This window comes from Nomascus leucogenys, chromosome 4 (assembly GCF_006542625.1).
Source record: "Nomascus leucogenys isolate Asia chromosome 4, Asia_NLE_v1, whole genome shotgun sequence".
Taxonomy (NCBI): domain Eukaryota; kingdom Metazoa; phylum Chordata; class Mammalia; order Primates; family Hylobatidae; genus Nomascus; species Nomascus leucogenys.
In genome coordinates this window covers 80,611,652-80,632,560 of record NC_044384.1, presented here as the reverse complement: position 1 = coordinate 80,632,560, position 20,909 = coordinate 80,611,652, and the positions used below count along the sequence as shown (strand labels likewise).

At 49.9% G+C, this 20,909-nt stretch overlaps 1 protein-coding gene across 1 annotated transcript; it reads right to left on the bottom strand.

The window, feature by feature from the left end:
- Window positions 1-1,379: 1,379 nt before the first annotated feature.
- Window positions 1,380-15,428, bottom strand: LOC115834651 (pepsin F-like). Its single transcript, XM_030810044.1, is given in 12 exon segments — window positions 1,380-1,418; window positions 2,367-2,443; window positions 3,720-3,843; window positions 5,062-5,160; window positions 5,250-5,394; window positions 7,907-8,023; window positions 10,467-10,666; window positions 11,924-12,042; window positions 12,134-12,251; window positions 14,079-14,192; window positions 14,194-14,236; window positions 15,376-15,428. Coding segments are annotated over 12 exon segments (1,248 nt in total).
- Between the last annotated feature and the right edge of the window lie 5,481 nt (window positions 15,429-20,909).

The following is a 20,909-nucleotide window of genomic DNA, read 5'->3' as shown; positions in this document are numbered from 1 at the left end:
TGTAAAGCCCTCAGAAAATCAACTGAGCTATTCTTTACTTTTTTTTTTTTTTTGAGACAGAGTCTTGCTCTGTTGCCCAGGCTGAAGTGCAGTGGCGTGATCTCTGCTCACTGCAACCTCCACCTCCCAGATTCAAGCGATTCTTCTGCCTCAGCCTCCCAAGTAGTGGGACTACAAGCGTGTGCCACCACACCCAGCTAATTTTTGTATTTTTAGTAAAGACAGCGTTTCACCATGTTGGCCAGGCTGGTCTCAAACTCCTGACCTCGTGATCTGCCTGCTTCGGCCTCCCAAAGTGCTGAAACTACAGGCATGAGCCACCGCGCCCAGCCTCTTCATACTCTTATTGGTGGTTTCTGACCAAGAGAGACATCACTTATGGTTCCATGAAGACCTAGCTGGAAAAATCAGTTTTTTTTTTTTTGGTTTGTTTTTTTGAGATGGAGTCTCACTCTGTCACCCAGGCTGGAGTGCAGTGGCGCAATCTCAGCTCACTGCAAGCTCCGCCTCCCGGGTTCACGCCATTCTCCTGCCTCAGCCTCTCTGAGTAGCTGGGACTACAGGCGCCCGCCACCACGCCTGGCTAATTTTTTGTATTTTTAGTAGAGGCGGGGTTTCACCGTGGTCTCGATCTCCTGACCTCGTGATCCGCCCGCCTCGGCCTCCCAAAGTGCTGGGATTACAAGCGTGAGCCACCGCGCCCGGCCCTGGAAAATCAATTTTACAAACTTGAATCTCCATTAAGCCCAGTTTATAGTTATTGTTTAAAAATATTAGCATCCAGGCACAGTGGCTCATGCCTGTAATCCCGCACTTTGGGAGGCCGAGGTGGGTGGATCACTTGAGGTCAGGAGTTCGAGACCAGCCTGGCCAACGTGGCAAAACCCCATCTCTACTTAAAAAAATACAAAAATTAGCCAGTCATTGTGGTGGGCGCCTGTAGTCCCAGCTACTCCGAGGCTGAGGCATGAGAATTGCTTGGACCTGGGAGACAGAGGTTGCAGTGAAGCCGAGATCGCGCCACTGCACTCCAGCCTGGATGACAGAGAGAGACACTGTCTCAACAACAACAACAACAACAGCAACAACATATATAGTTTATATATATTGTTTATATATCTCTATATGTGCTCTCTCTCGCTCTCTCTCTCTCTCTCTCTCTCTCTATATATATATATATATATGTAAGCAATTCTGATCTCACCTTTTCCTTGCTTTTATGTGATCGGAACCCTATGTCGTCCCAAAGGGAAGGAGTACACATAGCCATGTACACGCAGTGGATTTGCACACTGATGTGTGTTTCAGGGCGGGCTGGCAAGAGGGGGCTGCCAGTCTTTGGGGGAACCCCAGGAAGCATGTTTCTAAGGCCGACTTGCCTAGGAGTGGAGTTTGTTGAAATCCGTGAGGACGATATTCTACGGCCGAGGGATATGGGATGTGGGAATAGGGTCCAGGGACAGATGACCTCTGGGACTGTCACAGGGAGGACAGCCTTTCCTTTATGAAATGTCCCCGAGGGAGGCAGGACATCAGGCAAGGTGGCCCTTCAGAGTCTTTTCTAGTCCAAGGGTCCCTTGAAACCCAGAAGTTGTCCTTTTGTGACTTGATGTCTTTGTACACATGCCTCCGTGACCTGGAACAGCCTTCCGCCTCTAGAGCTGGAAAATTCCTTGCCATCATTCAAGATTGAGCTCAGCATCACCCACCTGGAAACCTTCTCTTGGCTTCCTGAAGACAAAGCCCATCGCTCCTCTGACCTCCTCCTGTCACCTCTGCCGTTCCTTCCATCAGGCCCTCACTGCTAGCTGTTACAGTTTGTCTCTGTCTCCATGACTCAATGGCATTTCCTAATCCAGCCCTCTACCCCAGAGGTCCACCTCTGCACCCGGCACATGGAAATATAAATATGTACTGAATGAAAGGATGGTGAAGGAAGGAAGACAAAGAATCACTTCTGATGATGTTTGTCTCCCCTGAGCAAAGGGCAGTGCCATGCATGAAGATGGGCATTGTTTTCCATTTTATTTGTTCTTCCTGCTCCTTCTTCCCTCTGGGCTCCCCTCCCTCTGTCTTCTGGCCCCAGCCACCCTAGTCCTGGGCCTCTGCCTGGGGTCTCCAAGCAAGAGGAAGTGATTCCCTCACCCCAAACTTCCAAAACGGTGGCGGCTCAAACCAAATGGCTCATAGCAGTGCCCAGGAGGAAGACCAGGATGGCATGCTTAGGAAGGCTGAAGGCTTTGGCCCCTTTGGTCCCTTTTTATATGAGAGACTCCCTCCCCAAGACAGTCTTTGAGGCCAAGGGAAGGGCCATGCTGGGTGTTTGTGGGATGGGAATGGCCTGGGTGTCCACAAGGGCCCCTCACATGGGACGCAGGACTGGAAAGGGCGTTGCAGCTGTGGGTGGCAGAGAGCTGGTGGCTGGGGTCCTTTCCCTGCCTTGCTGTAGGAAGCCAGGGTGGAGCCTTCCCAGTGGGAAGGGCCCCACTCAGAGCCCACCAAAGGATCTGTCAAAGGTCCTGTGAAGATGGGAAGAATAGATTCTATTTTCTTTTCTTTTCTTTTATTATTATTATGATTTTTGAGATGGAGTCTCGCTCCGTCGCCCAGGCTGGAGTGTGGTGGTGCAATCTTGGCTCACTGCAACCTTCACCTCCCAGGTTCAAGCAATTCTTGTGCCTCAGCCTCTCAAGTAGCTGGGATTACAGGTGTGTGCCACCACACCCGGCTAACTTTTATACTTTTAGTAGAGATGGGATCTCACCGTTTTTGCCAGGCTGGTCTCAAACTCCTGACTTCAGGTGATCCTCCTGCCTCAGCCTCCCGAAATGCTAGGATTACAGGTGTGAGCCACCACGCCTGTCCTGGAGTCTATTTTAAATTCTCCTTTATCATCCTTTTGAATGAGGAGGTGACAGATGTTGGTGGGGCAGTCCCAAGCTCTTCCATCTGTCTACAGCTTGCCTCTGCCACTTCTTTTGGGGACAGTTCTTCCCTAGCTCCAGCTATGTGGTTCTAGAGGAAACTGTCAATCACTTCCAGGTCATAGGCGAGGCCAGCTAACCAAGTAGAGCCAATCATCGTGCCCCATTCCCTGGCCATGATGGTTGGTCCAGGGATGGACACATGACCTGAGGTGGACCAATCAGAGTCCTCCCTGGCACCCTGGAATTTGCCGAGCGTTTTTTCCTTTCTGCCTAGTTGCCTTAAGGATGTTAAAGTCCTAGTGGCAAAGTCCTCCACTGGGTAGAAGCCTGAGAAAACAAAGCTCTCAGGCAAAGAGAATCAAAGATGAAAGAAGGAAAGGAGGGAGGGAAAGAGCGAGCTGATGGCTTTTGGTTTCTTGAGTCCGGTCACTGAGGTCTTTGGACCTGTACTGGTTCCCGCAGCGACCCCTGTATCCTTCCCTAAGCCTCCCTTTTCATTCACAAGTGAGATGCTTATCTAACTTGTGGTCTGGACTAGATTCTAGAGTCCTGCTTCTTTCCCATGTTACCTCCCTGACCCAAAGAGAAGCAACTGTGAATATTAGCACCATCTGAAATAAAATCTTTTATTATCCCCTGAGAACAGTACTTTGCAGAGTACCAAACACAGCTGGGGTCAGCCCCCGCGGGGCAGGAATCCCCCCGAGTGTTTGAATATGTGTTTGAGGTGGGCTTGGTTGCTTTCTGGAGAAGGTCCAGCATTTTACACTGCAGGAGCCAGGCCAGTCTTACTGTTTGCCCAATCAGAAACGCTGAAATACAGCCTCAGGAAAACGTCTCCCAGGACCCAGGTGTTTGCGTTGGGCGATGGGTCAACGTACTTTTCAAATTTGCTGTAACAGATGTCTGGACGATGCTGGAGAACACAGAAACTCTCAATGGTTAGCCCACGTCCTCCCCTGCCACCCCCTTCCATATCCAGACCTGGAAGCTTCTTAGCTCCGTTCCCCTCCTTTCGCAGGAGCCAAGTGGCTTTCTTCTGCGGCAGCAGAAGTGGGTTGCCCACCGAGGACCCAGAACTGTTCGTGGTTCCCCTCACACTGTGCTGTGTCTCTCCTTCTGACCCTTGTTCGTGATGTTCCCTCCGAGAGACTGTCTTTCCTTCTTCTTTTAACCCCCTTCATTCCTAAAGACTGAGCTCCAGCAGCCCCTCAGGGCAGCCTTCCTGGGACCCAGGCTGGGGTGGATGACCTTCCTCAGTGGTCCCCTGGCACCTGTGTGTCCCCAGCCCTCATCACATCGGATGGCCCTACTCTGTCAATTTGTCTGCCCCAAGCCACTTCCTTGCACAGCTCCCTGGGGTGCCATTTGGATGGGGTCCAGCCTAGATCTGACCCCAACCCAAGCAATGCTCCCCTTGCCTGTGTGAGACTGTGGATTTAGAATCCTTTAAATTCTGTCTCTTCCTGAAAGCCTTCTTTTAACCCATTCAGCCTCCCCCTGGACTTCCCTGGGGAACTGACATTGATTGACCCTCAACTATGTGTCAGGGGGCTGCATGGTCCCTGTATATCCTCTTTAAACGTCAACATCCTAACCACCCCACAAAGAGGGGCTGGGACCCTATTTTACGGAGGAGGGAACTGGGGCTTAGCAAGGTAAAGTTGTGGCCTAAGACTAGAGCGACCATGTGATTTATCATCTAAACCAGGAGCATTTGGGGATAGGAAAGGAGCACTGTTAATAATTGTGATGGGATTGTCCCCAGCCAACCCTGCCTGTCACTATTTCTTCAGATGATCTCAGAGATTGCAATAGCCAATGCTCCGTGTTTATCCTTTGAAGCTCCTTGGGGCAAAGGTCATTAGGGTCCCTCCCTCCTTAGTGTTAGCACTGTGCTGGCACGGGGTGACCATCGCTCAACATTTGTCAGAGACGTTGGATGTCCCAGCCTGCTTTTTATTATACTATCAAGAAGCTTGTTTGGTGGCAGGCACCAGCCCAGCCAGGTGGACTCTGCAGTGTCTGCAGTGGCACAGCTTGGCCTCCACAGGACCTCTTCCTCTAGCTGCAGCCCAAGGATTCTGACAAGTCCCAGGATCCCAGGCCCAGACCCCAGGGCTGGGCCCCTCACCTGCTGGATGTAGGCACTGGCTGGTACTGGGTAATTGATGCCGTTGATGGTGAAGATGAGGTCAGGCAGGGTGTTGATGGTGTCACATTTGATGATGTACTGTCAGAGAGAGAGGGAGAGAAGGTTGGTCCCGCTGGCCCTGCAGTGTTCGGACAGCCCTGGAGTGACCCTCGGGCCTGACCCTTTACCTCACTACTGAAGTAATGCTGGGCATTGATCTTCTTCCGGATGTCATGGATAGAGTTCTGTGGGCCAATCAGCAAAGAGGTCCTGGTGTCAACAATGGCTTGGCAGCTGCCATCACAAGCAATGACCTTCCCGTTTATGCTGATGCTGAAAGACGGGGTGCAAAGCAGGCACTAGCTTCACTCTACAGCACCCCCTCCCTCCCACCCCTCCCTGGCTGTCTCCAGAGCAGCCCTTCAGCACATGCCCACCTCTCTCGGCTTCCCTTTGCACTGGTCATGCTGACCTTCGTCTGCCTTTTAGTTCTTTTTTTTTTTTGAGACAAAGTCTCATGCTGTCACCCAGGCTGGAGTGCAGTGGTGTGATCTCAGCTCACTGCAACCTCTGCCTCCCAGGTTCAAGCGATTCTCCTGCCTCAGCCTCCCAAGTGGCTGGGATTACAGGCATGTGCCACCACACCCGGTTAATTTTTGTATTTTTAGTAGAGACGGGGTTTCACCATGTTGGCCAGGCTGGTCTTGAACTCCTGACCTCAGGTGATCTGCCCGCCTCAGCCTCCCAAAGTGCTGGGATTACAGGCGTGAGCCACTGTGCCTGGCCTACTTTTCAGTTCTTGAATGCGCCAGCCTCTTTCTTGCCTCTGGGCCTCTGCCCATGCTGGTCTCGCTTCCTAGAACTGCCCCCACCCCCTTTGTCTGGCTAATTTCTCTGTATCCTCCAGGCGCCAGCTGAATTGTCACTTTTTCAGGGATGACTTGCCTGCAGACCAGCTCTGGGTCCCCTCTTGGTCAGCCTCTAGCAGGTCTCAATGTGGGAATGTATGATTTGTGTGTCTCGGCTCCTGCACGCCTGCCTTACTGCACAGTGAGGGCTGTAAGAGTAGGTTGTGAACTCAGTGCCTCCCTCAGGTATGTGCCTAGCACACAGTGGATGCTCAACATGTTTGTTGAATGAATGAATGAGGGACACCAGAGACCTGTGTTTCTGAAGCAGTTAGCGCTCGTGGGCAGTAGATGCTCAGAGTGATGGGAAGGGGGCTGCAGGCTGCTCTGGAAGAGGTTGTGTCCCCGGCAGTCCCAGGCTCAGGTGCTGAGGCCCTGGCCAGGGCCATGCCCAAGGCAGCCCAAGGGGAAAGCCACAGGCTACAGAAGCCTCTGAAGATATTTTAAGCCTTTGTCTGATGGTGTCACCCAGAGTCCGGTCAGTTATTGTCCCTGTGTTCCCAGGCACTTCAGGGGAACCAGGTTCCTGACCCTGTCACAGCTGCCTGCCCTGCTGTGTGCCTGGGATGGGGGGAGTGGGGAGTGTATTTTAGTATGATTTACTTTTAGGTCTCCACTCCCTGTTTTCCAAATGAAAGTCCTGTGTACCGGGAACCCCCTCGATCCCAGATAAATCAGGACGGTTGGTCACTTATCATGCCTCTGTTAAGCCTGGTGGACCTCTTGGTGATGCCTTTTCACTGCACTTTAGTGTCCTCAGACCACACTCCCCGCCCGCCCCACTGCACGGGCCTCTTCCCAGAGATCCCAGCTTCCCCAGGGCTCCAGGTCTCCCCTTCCCTTGTTTGGTGCCAAGACTCAGCCTGATTCGTTCTCTCTGGTCAAGACCCTGGTCAGGAAGCCTGGAGGGATGCTGAGCCCATGGGTATGCTGTGGGTGTGCGCGTGTCTTGTGACTGCACGTGTTTGTGTGCATGTGTGACTGTGAGCCTGTGTGACTGGATGTGTCTCCACATGTGCATGTGCGTGTGTGTGATTGCATGCGTCTGAGTGCATGTGTGTGTGTGATTGCACGCATCTGTGAGTGCGTGTTTGTGTGTGTGATTGCACGCATCTGTGAGTGCGTGTTTGTGTGTATGATTGCACGCATCTGTGAGTGCATGTGTGTGTGATTGGAAGCATCTGTGAGTGCGTATGTGTGTGTGATTGCATGCGTCTGTGAGTGCATGTGTGTGTGATTGCATGCATCTGTGTGTGTGATTGTACACGTCTGTGAGTGCGTGTTTGTGTGTGATTGCACGTGTCAGTGAGTGCGTGTGTGTATGTGTGATTGCATGCGTCAATGAGTGCGTGTGTGTGTGATTGCATGCATCTGTGAGTGCATGTGTGTGTGATTGCACGTGTCTGAGTGCATGTGTGTGATTGCATGCATCAGCGAGTGCATGTGTATGTGATTGCATGCATCTGTGAGTGTATGTATGATTGCACACGTCTGTGAGTGCGTGTGTGTGTGATTGCATGCGTCTGTGAGTGCGTGTGTGATTGCATGTGTCTGTGAGTGCGTGTGTGTGTGTGATTGCATGCATCTGTGAGTGCATGTGTGTGTGAATGCACACGTCTGTGAGTGCGTGTGTGTGTGATTGCATGCATCTGTGAGTGCGTGTGTGTGTGTGTGACTGCATGCATCTGTGAGTGCATGTGTGTGTGTGTGATTGCATGCATCTGTGAGTGCGTGTGTGTGTGTGTGACTGCATGCGTCTGTGAGTGCATGTGTGTGTGTGTGATTGCATGCGTCTGTGAGTGCGTGTGTGTGTGTGTGATTGCATGCGTCTGTGAGGCATGTGTGTGTGTGTGGTTGCATGCGTCTGTGAGTGCGTGTGTGTGTGTGTGTTTGGGGGGTGGCATCACTTGGGGCAGGAGCCACAGGCAGGGGCTTACCTGTCCATGGCTATCTGCCAGTAGAGGAGTTTGGACACTGGGACCCAGTTCAGGTTTCTGGTATAGTGGGAGGAGTCCACCCCACCGAGCATCAGCATGCTGCCCTTCTCTTCCTTGCTGGAGGGGAGAGAAACAGGAATGGCTCATTGCAAGTGGAGAGCGATGGGTAGCATTCTTCAGGCTCAGAGACGCACCAGGCACTGTCTAAGGGACTGCTATTGTTACTCACTTAATCCACACACACTCACGCAGCCCTATGGAGCAGGCACTACTATGCTCCCCATTTTATGGATGGAGAAGTTGAAGCAAAGAGGGGTTGAATACCTGCCTAAGGTCAGTAGCAAGTTGTAAAGCTGAGGATTGAACCTGGATGGTCTGGCTTCTGAGATGGGCTCTGGCCACCCCACTCTTCTGTGAAGCGCCAGGTCTCCTCCAGCAATCAGAGCAGACCCTGAGATGCAGTTGAGGGTGCCATGGAGAGAGGGGTCTGACCTCCACCTCACCCAGCCTGTCATTTTCTGGAAAAACAGAGGACCACGGAGGACTAAGGTCACATGTTCAGGCTCACACACGGCTGTCTCCATGGGCATGTGAGCTGCTGCTGTTGCTGTCTTGAAGTTCTTATTTTATTTTTTGACACAGGGTCTCTTTCTTTCACCCAGGGCTGTCTCCATGGGCGTGTGAGCCGCCACTGTTGCTGTCTTGAAATTCTTATTTTATTTTTTATTTATTTATTTTTTTTTGAGACAGGGTCTCTTTCTTTCACCCAGGCTGGAGTGCAGTGGCATGATCATGGTTCACTGCAGTCTCGACCTACTGGGCTCAAGTGATCCTCCCGTCTCAACCACCCAAGTAGCTGGGAGTACAGGCATATACCACCATGCCCGGTTAATTTTCGTATTTTTTGTAGAGATGGGGTTTCACCATGTTGCCCAGGCTAGTCTTGAACTCCTGAGCTCTGCCCGCCTCGGCCTCCCAAAGTGCTGGGATTACAGGCTTGAGCCACCATGCCCAGCCTTCAAATTCTTCACATTTTTTGAACAAGGGCCCCTGCATTTTCATTTTGCACTGGGCCCTGCAAATTGTGTAGCTGGTTCTGGGCTCACAGTAAAATCATAGCGAGGGAGGAACAGCTCTGCAGACCCCTCTCCTTCCACATCCAATCCGTCAGCACATCCTGTTGGCTCTTCCTCCAGCACGCATTCTCACTCCCTGCACTGTTCTTCCCCTTCCCTGGACCAAGCTACCACCTCTTTCTTCTAGAGAGGCTATGTAGCCTCTTCCCTGGCCTCTCTGCCTCCACTCTGGTCAGTGGGCATCCTCCAGTGGGCACCCAAGCTGAGCTTTCAAAACTGTACATTGGATCATGTCTCTTCCCTGCTTACCCCGCTGCCAGAGGCCTCCACTCCACTTAGTGCAAAACCCCAGGGTAACCTTGCCCCTGCCTCCGCCTCCAGTGCTGCAGCCACACAGGCCCCCTTGCTGGTCCTCGGATGCTGCACGCTCTCATTTCTCCTCTGCATTCGCTCTTCCTTGCTCCAGGCACTTAGTCACTCAAGACTGGCTCTTTCCCATTATGAGGTCTCAGCTCAGGGAGGACTTCCCCACCGCCCATCTCACACCCTCATCCCTGTCTGTTCTATCACCCTGATTTGTTGCTTTTACAGAACCAATTGCTATCAGAGTTATATTTTTCCTTTATTTATTTACTTATTTCTCGTCTGCCTTCTCTACTTCTTGTGTGTCTCCTTCATGTGTACAGACAGTACCCAGCACATAGTAGGTGCTCAATGAATCATCTCCTTTGATTGAGTACGAGTGTTCCTGAGGCTCACAGAGGTTAAACACCTTAAGGTCGTGCTATGGAGCCAGGGTTTGAACTCATGTCTCCCAGAGCCTGCAGCCTCAACCACCACACTGTCCTGCTTCCTACATGGATCTGGGGGATCAACCACTGCCTTTGTGGGGAGGGCGCAGTCTGTCAACAGGGCTGTCCTGCTGTCTGTGCTTCTTCCTTCTCCCCTACCCTCCACCAGACCCTAAGTCAGTCAGGAGACCAGCTTTCCTTTACCAAGCGCAGTGACTGGAGGCTTGCTGATGGATGGACCACTTGCCATGGGGGAGAGTCCTGAGGGCTGAGTTCAAGTCCTGCCACTACCAGTACCTGACTGGGCAGTCTTGTGCAGAGCCCCTTTCTGAGTCTGTTTCCTCATCTGTTGAATGACTGGACTACAGGGGTCAGCACACTTTCTATAAAGGGCCAGTGTGTCCCTATTTTAGGCTTCATAGGCTGCACAATCTCTGTTGCACTGCTCAGTGCTGCCATTGGTGCTCAAAAGCAGCCACAGACAATCATAAACGAATGAACATGCTTCTGTTCCAATAAAACTTTATTTACAAAAACAAGTGACGGGCCAGGTTTGGCCCCCAGGATATAGTTTGCTGACTCCCTGGACCAGACTATCTCTCAGGAAACTTCTGGATCAGAGAGTCTGTAATTTTTCATGCAAGTGAAAGCTTCTTACAGCCGAGTTGGAGAAAGGGCTCGTCTAGCCCACACTTACTCAAGTAGAAGGCAAAGAGGTTTTGAGAAAGGAGGCCTTGGTTCCACAGGTTATCAAAGACGGAGGTGGCTCCTTCTACGTCAAGGCCGGGGTAGCCCAGTCCCAGGATGCCGTCGAAGACCGCGTATCTCATGAACTTGCCGGGCTCCTTGACACTCAGGCTGAACCCCCGGCCTATGTCCACAAGGTCCCCGATCTGTGGGAGAGGAGGGTGTTTCTGTGGAAAGATTTGGGAAGTGAGGCTGGGGCTGGGCGGGGGTGCAGGTGGCTGAGGAGATAGCACTAACTTCACAGGGGAAGCCTGGGGCCACTGTGCCGTGAGTGGCACCTACGCAAGCATGGGTTCCTGTGGGCTGTGATTCTAACCAACCCCTACGCCCCCTTCACATCGTCCGAACTTAGCCACAGAGGCCACATTCCCTTTTCACAGGTGAGACTCTGAGTGTGACCACACGGTTCCGACTTGAGGACAAATGGGTAGAGAGCAGGATTGTCCCCTTTCTGGTGTCACTGTGATCTGATGACAGAAACAGAATTCATTGCAAACTCCAAAGGTCGTCTTTTCTACATCCCCTGGGGGAAGCAGTAGTCCATTACGCCATGTAGCCGCTAGGGTTCTTAGGAAAATTCTGCCTGAGAAATGCTCCTTTGGGGGTGTGTGTGTGTGTGTGTGTGTGTGTGTGTGTGTGTGCAGGCACTTCTGGGGAGGAGTCCCTAGTTTTTATTAGACTCTGAGCGTGACCACACGGTTCCCACTTGAGGACAAACAGATAGACAGCAGGATTGCCTTCTTCTAAAAGACAAATGGGAAGAACCCATTTATGAGGCAGGGCTTCCCTGAAGCTGTGGCCCCTGTTTTCCCTGCCTGGTGCTTGGAGCCCTCGGCCCCAGACCAGTTCTACCCTCTCCCGAGAATACTCCACACCCACGTAAGTCCTGCTTTGCCTCCCAGCTCTGCAGCTTGCCAGCTGTGTGTCCTTGGGCAAGGCACTCATTCTCTCTGTTCCCTCATATGTAAAATGGAGATAATAGTAGAGTCTGCCATGCTGGGTGGTCGTGAGGATTAAGCAAGTTATTCCAGTGGAAGCATCCAGCATGGCACCTGCCACAGTGTGAGAGCACAAAATTGGGTGGTTTTTACCCACCCACCTCTGTCCCTGTGCCCAGAAAAATCAGCCTTGTACTCATTGTGGGAAAAGGGGCTGCAGATTTGTGCTTCCCTCACCCGAGCACCTCCAGCAGGATGGTCCCGCTCTCTGGGGAGGCTGTTCTGGAGAAGAGTGCATGCCAGCGGGGGCACCATCTCTCCAGGGTCACAGCCCCACAGGGCAGGCGGCCAGCTGCTGATGGGCTTTAGGAGAGATGGACACACCCAGTTGCTTCTGCGTCTGGTCCTGTAAGTGACGGTCACACCTAAGGCCAGCCCCGCCTCTGCCTCTGGTTTCCACGTTACCTTAACATTGTCATAGCCAAGAAATCCCAACATCTGCCCAGTGCCACAGGCTATGTTGATGGGCCGGCCTGAGACCTGGAACGTGGAGGACAGCAGAGGGTTGAAGATGTTGTGGTTAGCTGCAGACACAAGGGGTGGGCATCTGTCAGGCCTGCTGGGGACCGAAGAGGAGGTGCTGGGAGGACATGAGACGGGGGAGGGAGCACTCACTGCAGGCTTGACTGACGCAGTAGATGGAGGGCTCCCACAAGTCAGTGGAGCCTGTGTCCAGGATGACCTTGAATTCCTGAGGCAGTGTTCCGATGGTGATGATGCCAACGTAGACCAGCTACCAGGACCCGGGAGGGATGGTGAGGGAAGGCCTGGCATCCTGGCCATGCCCCTGGTTCCCAGGGTGCCTGCCCTCATCAGGCATTCCATGTTTCCTGAAATCACTTTCCAACAGCCCCACCACACAGCCTCTGCTCAAGCCACCACCTTCATTTGAGAAGCTCTCCAGTGTTCCCCACAGCTCTCCAAATCCTTTCCACCCTTGAAGGCCCAGTCTGAGTGCCTCCTCCTCCAGGCAGCCCTCCTAGGTTGCCCAGGCCACTGTGCTCTTCCTTCCTTTAAACTCGAATCACATAATATTAATACCACACAGTTGGTCCTTTTATCTGACATTTACTTACTTTTGCCTACTCCTCTGGATGGGCTATGAGTTGTTGAAGAAGAGATGGACCTTTGGTTGCATAAGTAACAATAACCATATTGTTAGTTTATCATAGCATCCCACACCACAGGGACTCAATAACTTAATTTTTTTTTAGAGTCAGAGTCTCTCTCTTTTGCTTAGGCTAGAGTGCAGTGGCATGATCATGGCTCACAGCAGCCTCGACCTCCTGGACTCAAGTGATTCTCCCACCTCACCCTCCCAAGTAGCTGGAACTACAGGTGCACACCACCACACCCAGCTAATTTTTAAAACTTCTTATAGGCTGGGCGCGGTGGCTCACGCTTGTAATCCCAGCACTTTGGGAGGCCGAGGCGGGCGGATCACGAGGTCAGGAGATCGAGACCACAGTGAAACCCCGTCTCTACTAAAAATACAAAAAAAAAAATTAGCCGGGCGTGGTGGTGGGCGCCTGTAGTCCCAGCTACTCGGAGAGGCTGAGGCAGAAGAATGGTGTGAACCCGGGAGGTGGAGCTTGCAGTGAGCCGAGATAGCGCCACTGCACTCCAGCCTGGGCGACAGAGCAAGACTCTGTCTCAAAAAAAAAAAAAACAAAAAAACAAAAAAAAACCTTCTTATAGTGACATGGTCTCACTATGCTGCCCAGGCTGGTCTCAAATTCCTAGCCCAAGGGATCCTCTCACCTTGGCCTCCCAAAGTGTTGGAATTACAGATGTTAGCCACTGCATCTGGCCTCAACAACTTTTTTATTGGTTTGATTCTGGGGGCTGCAAAGGCTAAACTTTTTTTGTTGTTGTTGAGATGGAGTCTCACTCTGTCGCCCAGGCTAGAGTGCAGTGGTGCAATCTCGGTTCACTGCAACTTCCGTCTCCTGGGTTCAAGCAATTCTCGTGTCTCAGCCTCCTGCATATCTGGGATCACAGGCATGCACCACCATGCCCGGCTAATTTTTATATTTTTAGTAGAGACGGGGTTTTGCCATGTTGGCCAAGCTGGTCTTGAACTTCTGACCTCATGTGATCCGCCTGCCTTGATCTCCCAAAGTGCTGGGGTACAGGTGTGAGTCACCTTTCCTGGCCTAAACTTCTACCTAGGGTGTCAAACTTGATTTGCAGTTTTCTTTGTTGTCATTTGATCCGACATGGATCACCCTTCAGTGTGGCTCCTTCAGCTCAGGGATTAGCCTTAGTTCAGAAAGGGCAAAGTTCCCATAACAAGCACTGTCTTGGTTCAAGGGTGCCCAGTGACACTATCACTGGCACAGAAATGGATGCTACCTGGCACCTGGTCATTGCTGGGCCCAGTCACCACAGACCAACAACAGAGGGTAGGAGTTTCTTCTCCTCTGGAAATGGGTCCCTGTTCCCCACTGTTGGCAGAAGCCCCAGCCCTAACCCGCTGGCTCACAGCCCCAGATGAGCCCCAGTGCTTTCCAGGGGCCCTAGGGGGCGCTCTGGAGCTCCATCCTCCCAGCATACTCACATCCAGGTAGTTCCTCATGGGTTCCAAAGATATTCTGTTATCCTGATATTGATGAAGAAACTTATAGGCCAGGTTGTAAGGATATTTCTCAAGATAATCTTTCAGCATGCCATTTTTCCCGGAGGTTTTCTCGAATGGATTTGGTCATCAGAGGGATTCTTCAACCGAGCATTGGGAAGGGAAACAAATAAGAGACAGTCATCGGCTGCCCCTTGCTACAATGTGACTGTCACACTTTGCATTGTAATTGCACCGTGCATTTTCCAAGCTTTTTAATGATTGTTATCTTATTATCAGGAAAAGACACCCAATGCAATGGAAAGACCATGGCAATGGATCTAGGTTTAATTCCAGGTTCTATTGCGTAATCTTGGGCAGGTCATATGACCTTTCTGAGCCTCAGTTCCCTATCTATCTATAAAAAAGATGAAATGATGATACCCTCCCTAGCATAGAATGTTTGGAGGTGTTAAGTGAGACAGTGGATATAATGCGCCTGCCATATAGCAGATCCTGATAGTGAGAGCCCTTCCTATTGCTGTTGCCATCGCAATGTCTCTTTCTCAGGCAGCCCTGGGAGGGTGGTAGAGGGGGAATCATTATATTCTTTTTACAGGGGAGGAATCTGAAATGGAGGGACTTTGTGACTTGGCTCTGGTTACATTGCTTGTCAGTGGCAAACCTGGGCCTAGAAGTAGCCCTCCTGATCTCTCCAGGGTTCAACCAGAAGTAAGGGGTTAGAGAGGAAGCCAAGAAGTGAGAAAAGTCATGAATGCTGAGATTGGGAATAAAGTGGGGAAACGAAGAGAGTAGAGAAACAAGAATGAGTCAAAACAGAAAGAAACACAGTGTTGCATACACAGAGACACCCAATAGAGAGCTAAGAGAGATGCAGAGACAGAGGTGTAGCCAAAGGGACACATATATAAGGAAACAGAGAGGGAGTAGAGAGAAAACCTAGAAAATTGCACAGAAGAAATTCTGTTTCTAGATGGGACCACATGTACAGCTGCACAGGTTGTGCACTGAACAATTCTAGGGCATCCCATTCACATAGCCCATGATGTGACTGGTGCCCCTGGAATTGTGCAACCCTGCAGACCTGCCCCAAGACCTTTGGGCCTCGCAGCACACATGGCAAGCTACTCATCAATAAATGGAGACTTAAACTTTATATGAGCATCAGAAAATGATTACGTTTCCTTCCCCATCCCTGCATTGGAAGGAGAATAAGAGGCAAGAGAAGAAGAGGGCAAGAAGGAGCCCAGAGAGGCAGCTGATGTCACGCGTCTCATACTTGACCAAGCATTCTGAGAGAGCCACCAACCTGAGGATCATAAGCCACTTCATACTTCCTTCCTGGGTTTAAAGCGCTCAGGAAAGAGTGAATTCTGAGCACGCAGTGGCTGTCAAGAGGATCTCATTTAAATACACTCGGATCTGCCCTAATCATCCCCTTGAGGGCCAGTATTGACTTGGTAAGAAATACAAACCTTCCCAATAAAGTCTTTACCTGCTTCATGTTTGTGAGGAGAGGACCTAGAAAATTCTCAGAATACAGAGATTTCTATTCTAATCTCTTCCTTGGGGCTTGGCTGAAAAAACAAAATCAAACCATATAAGCCAACAAAGCGCGAGGAGACTCTTGCTATCTTGGAGATAAAGGCACTGAGCATAATGTGATAAAAATAAGTGTTAGATGCTATGCTTGACATTTATGATCTCATGCAGTCTTCCCAGTGACCCTGTGAGGTGTGCATTGCTGTCCTCATCCAGGAGGAGATTGCTAGGAGGAAGAGAGGTCAAATCACAGAGTGAAAATGTTGGGAGCGCCCTACTGACATATGAGCGGATTTAGGTGGCGGCATGGCACACAGCAGAGCCACTTATGCTGCCAATCTGCTTCACAGAGCCAGGCTAGAGCAGTATGACGATCGCACAATTTTAATATTGGAAGAAATGTGAAGCATGCAACCCAGAAATATTGTTTGTATCCAGTAAACATCTATTGAGGACCTGCTGTGTGCTGGAGAGTGGGATAGATGCTGGGAAATCAAAGTCAAATAAGACACGGGCAGGCCTTGCCTTCAGGGAGTTTGCAGTCTGGAGCAGGAATCACAAGCTCGAGACCCAGGCAGCAAAGGAAATAAATGGAAGGGCTGGGTGGGCATCTCGGGCACGGTCACTACTGTCTCCTTACAAGGGGGCAGCCCTTCTCTGCTCCACCATCAGTTGCCACACTGGCAGGTGGGCTGTGATGCCAGGTTGGCCAAGTTTTCAAGACGTGTAAGTGGGAAAAACTCAAATTGTGTTTCTCTTACTACACTCTTTTTTTTTCTTCCTTTCTTTTAAGATGGAGTCTCGCTCTGTTGCCCAGGCTGGAGTGCAGTGGCACGATCTTGGCTCACTGCAACCTCTGCCTCCCAGGTTCAAGTGCTTCTCCTACTTCAGCCTCCCGAGTAGCTGGGATTACAGGTGTGCACCACCATGCCCGGCTAATTTTTGTATTTTTAGTAGAGATGAGGTTTCACCATGTTGACCAGGCTGGTCTTGAACTCCTGACTTCAGGTGATCTGCCCGCCTCAGCCTCCCAAAGTGCTGGCATTACAGATGTGAGCCACCATGCCTGGCCTCTCTTACTACACTCTTGTAACATGTTTCTTAAACCAGATGCATGGGGCTTTTCTCCCCACCAACAAGCTCACAGTCAGTTCTGCAGCAGACACCAGCTAGTGTCCTCCAGTTCAATTCTGACACCATCCACCTGGAGATAGCATCAGATCCCACAGGTTAAGGGCTCAGTCTCATGAGACTGGGCCCCACTTCCAATGCCAATTGCAAGCCCCAGATTGTTTGACCTGTGCTTCTGACCAACTGGCTGTAAGTCGGGCTTCCCAAGACCCCCTCTTTGGGTTCAATTAATTTGCTAGAGCAGCTCTCGGAACTCAGGGAAACATTTGCTTACATTTGCCTGTTTACTATAAAGGATATTACAAAGGATACAGATGAAGAGCTGCATGGTGCAAGGTATGGGAGAGGGGGTGTGAAGCTTCCATGTCTTCCCTGGGCGCCCCACCCTCCAGGAACCTCACGTGCTCTGCTCTATGGAAGCTCTCCGAACTCCATCCTCTTGGGCCTTTTATGGAGACTTCATTGGATAGGCATGACGGAAGCACAGACAGCTGTGTAGAAGTGTGATTGAATAGCCGGGCACGGTGGCTCACACCTGTAATCCCAGCACTTTGGGAGGCTGAGGTGGGTGGATCACCTGAGGTCAGGAGTTCGAGACCAGCCTGGCCAACATGGTGAAATCCCGTCTCTACTAATAAGGGCCGAAGGGCTCCTCAAGCATGGCCAGAGTGGGCGCCAAGGCCGAGGAGGTGCCGAGAGCAAGTGAGGGCTGTGAGGGCTGCCAGCATGCTGTCACCTCTCAATAATACAAAAATTAGCCGGGCGTGGTGTGCACACCTGTAATCCCAGTTACTCGGGAGGCTGAGGCAGGGGAATCACTTGAATCTGGGAGGTGGAGGTTGCAGTGAGCTGAGATCACGCCATTGCACTCCAGCCTGGGCAAGACTCTGTCTCAAAAAAAAAAAGTGTAATTGAACAAAAAGGGAAAGATCCAGTGTTGATAGACTTCAGTGGGGAAGCCCAGCCGTGCCTGTCTGTTGAGATTCTTCTTGGTCTCTCCGTGCAGCTTTCCTTCCTGCAGGGTGTGGGGCAGGACCCCTCTGAAGTGGAGTTTTATGACCTGCAGTCATGCAAGACCAGTCAGAGAATTTCTTTATGAACAGAGGCAGGGGAGGATTAGAATATATTTTTAGGTGCTAAGGCCTGCCTTAGAGAGAAAAAGGAGCAGATGAAAAGAAGGCTGAAGGCGGTCAGGGAGAAAGATTCTGTTTTCTGGGGCCTGGTTAGAGGCCTAACACACTCCAACCTTATAACAAAAGACTGTAACAAGGGCTATGCGGGTTATGAGCCAGGAACTGTGGATGAAAACTGATGTGTGTGTGTATGTGTATATATATATATATATATATCCATATACACACACACATATATATATCCATACACACACACACACACATATATATATCCATATATATATATATACACACACATAAAATAAGAAGTCAAAAGTCTGGATATTTATGTGAAATCCCTCATCTTTAGATGTTAGCAGCTAATTAATTTGTTTTTCAAGAAACATTGTGTGGGCCAATACTGAAGCAACTGTGGGATGTGCAGGTTTCTATTTCTGGCCTAGAGGTGGGAGTAGAAAGGGGGCTAGAAAGGGAGGTGTAGAGGGCTGGAAAGGGAGAGTAGAAAAGGGATAGAAACGGAGGGTGTTCAATTCATGTTTGTTGAATGAATAACAGATGGAATGCATTGATTTTCCTTCCACTTGTAAAGAAAGACTACCAGGGTCAGATAAACCAACTGACTTACTGAGAGCTCCCACTTGATGAGCACCTGCTGTAATTCCCCTGATAGGATCCAGGCTGGAAACATTTTGTCTGCCAAATAAAAAGAAATAATTAAAGTGTATTGCCAATCAAAAAAGTCAATAAAGGACCACCAGGAGCTTCTGCTTGCCTGAGATGAGAAGAGCTGCCTTCTTAAACTGGTATTATTCCAGGTGAAGTAAAGAAAATGGAATGGTGTGGCTCCTTCTGAGACTTCCAGGGCCCTCATGTTCCCATACAAGATCCAGATCCAGTTCATGCCCATCTTGGGTAGAGCAATACCAAGGCTGATCTGATCCCCAGGGTTGGGTTGCAAATGACGTGGGGGCTCTGCATTTTTTTTTTTTTTTAACACAGGGTCTAGCTCTGTCACTCAGGCTGGAGTGCAGTGGCACAATCAATCTCTGCTCACTGCAACCTCTGCCTCCCTGGCTCAAGCAATCCTCCCACCTCAACCTTCCTCGTAACTGGGACTACAGGCATGCGCCACCACACCCAGCTAATTTTTGCATTTTTTTTTTTGTAAAGACAGGCTTTTGCCATGTTTTTCAGGCTGGTCTCGAACTGGGCCCAAGTTATCCTCCTGCCTTGGCCTCCCAAAGTGCCGGGATTACAGGGATAAGTCACAGTGCCCGGCTGGGGTTCTGTGTCAGTTTTACCCCTACTGCCCAAATGTGTCACCATGGGATATCACAGGACATCAGCTTATTAGTAGACTTAGGGAAACTATAATCAATACTTATATTAATTTTTTCTATATGAACTATATTTTGGGTAATCACAAATAGTTGACTAAAAAGTTTTTTTTAAAACATCAGTTTAAGGAATAAGGAAAAAAAGTTGTTTTATTAAAAAATTCGTGGCTGTGTGTGGTGGCTCACACCTGTAATTCCAGCACTTTGGAAGGCTGAAGTGGGTGAATCACTTGAGGCCAGGAGTTCGAGACCAGCGTGGCCAATATGGCAAAACCCTGTCTCTACTAAAAATACAAAAATTAGCTGGGCTTGGTGGCGCATGCCAGTAATCCCAGCTACTCAGGAGGCTGAGGCTGGAGAATTGCTTGAGGCTGGGAGGCAGAGGTTACAGTGAGCCAAGATTGTGCCATTGCATTCCAGCCTGGGTGACAGAGCAAGACTTTTTCTCAAAAAAAAAAAAAAAAAAAAAAGCGCGGGGGGGGCACCTATAGAAATGGCAACTCTTGCTCTAACTGGTTCCTCTCTGCCTCTCTGCAAAGGTTACAGGTTAACAGAGGATCCTCTTCTATTAAAAACCCAATAATCCTGGCCAGGCATGGTGACCCACACCTGTAATCCCAATACTTTGGGAAATCAAGGCAAGAGGATGGCTTGAACCCAGGAGGCTGAGGATGCAGTGAGCTATGATGGTGTCACTGCACTTCAGCCTGTGTGACAGAGTAAGGCCCTGTCTCAAAATAAATAAATAAATAAATAAATAATAAATTCCAATGATTAAATTCAGAAGGAACGGTAGAATTTGGAACTCATTTTTTTGCAACTTCTAATGAAACAATGGATCTAGGCAAAAATCATCAACAGATGCCAAAACCGTAAGGTGGAATGTTGAAGGGTAAGTTCAGGATTGGATGGATTAGGTTGATAGCACCAGGATCCACGGATTAATCTGGCATCTGTAAGAGTGAGACAGTCAGAAATTATGTGCTTCTTTATGTGATACAATAGGGAATATATGGAACTACCTAAGAAGTATTTTAATTAAAAATTTGAATTCAAGTCTAGATCTCATGACCAGGCATAGGAAATAATGTAGGTAAAGGAACAAAAAATAATAATGTAGGTAAAGGAACAAAAAAACAATCATTCAAATCCCATACGTGGGACATCCTGTAGGACAAATGACCTCTCCATGCTCCCCCTACTTAAAAAAACAGACTTTACTTTTTAGAGCAGTTTTAGCTTCACTGCAAAATTGAGTAGAAGGTACAGAGATTCCCCATATATCCACGCCACCCCACCTCACATGCACAGCCTCTCCATTATTAATATCTTGCCCCAGAGTGGTACATTTGTTACAATTGATTAACCTATGATGATGCTTCATTATTACCCCAAGTCCATGGTTTACGTTAAGATTCACTCTTGGCATTGTACATTCTATGGGTTTGGACAAATGTGTGATAGGTACCCACCATTATGATATTATACAGAAGGCCGGGCATGGTGGCTCATGCCTGTTATCCCAGCACTTTGGGAGGCCGAGGCAGGTGGATCACCTGAGGTCACGAGTTCGAGACCAGCCTGACCAACATGGTGAAACCGCATCTCTCCTAAAAATACAAAAATTAGCCATGCATGGTGGTGGATGCCTGTAATCCCAGCTACTCGGG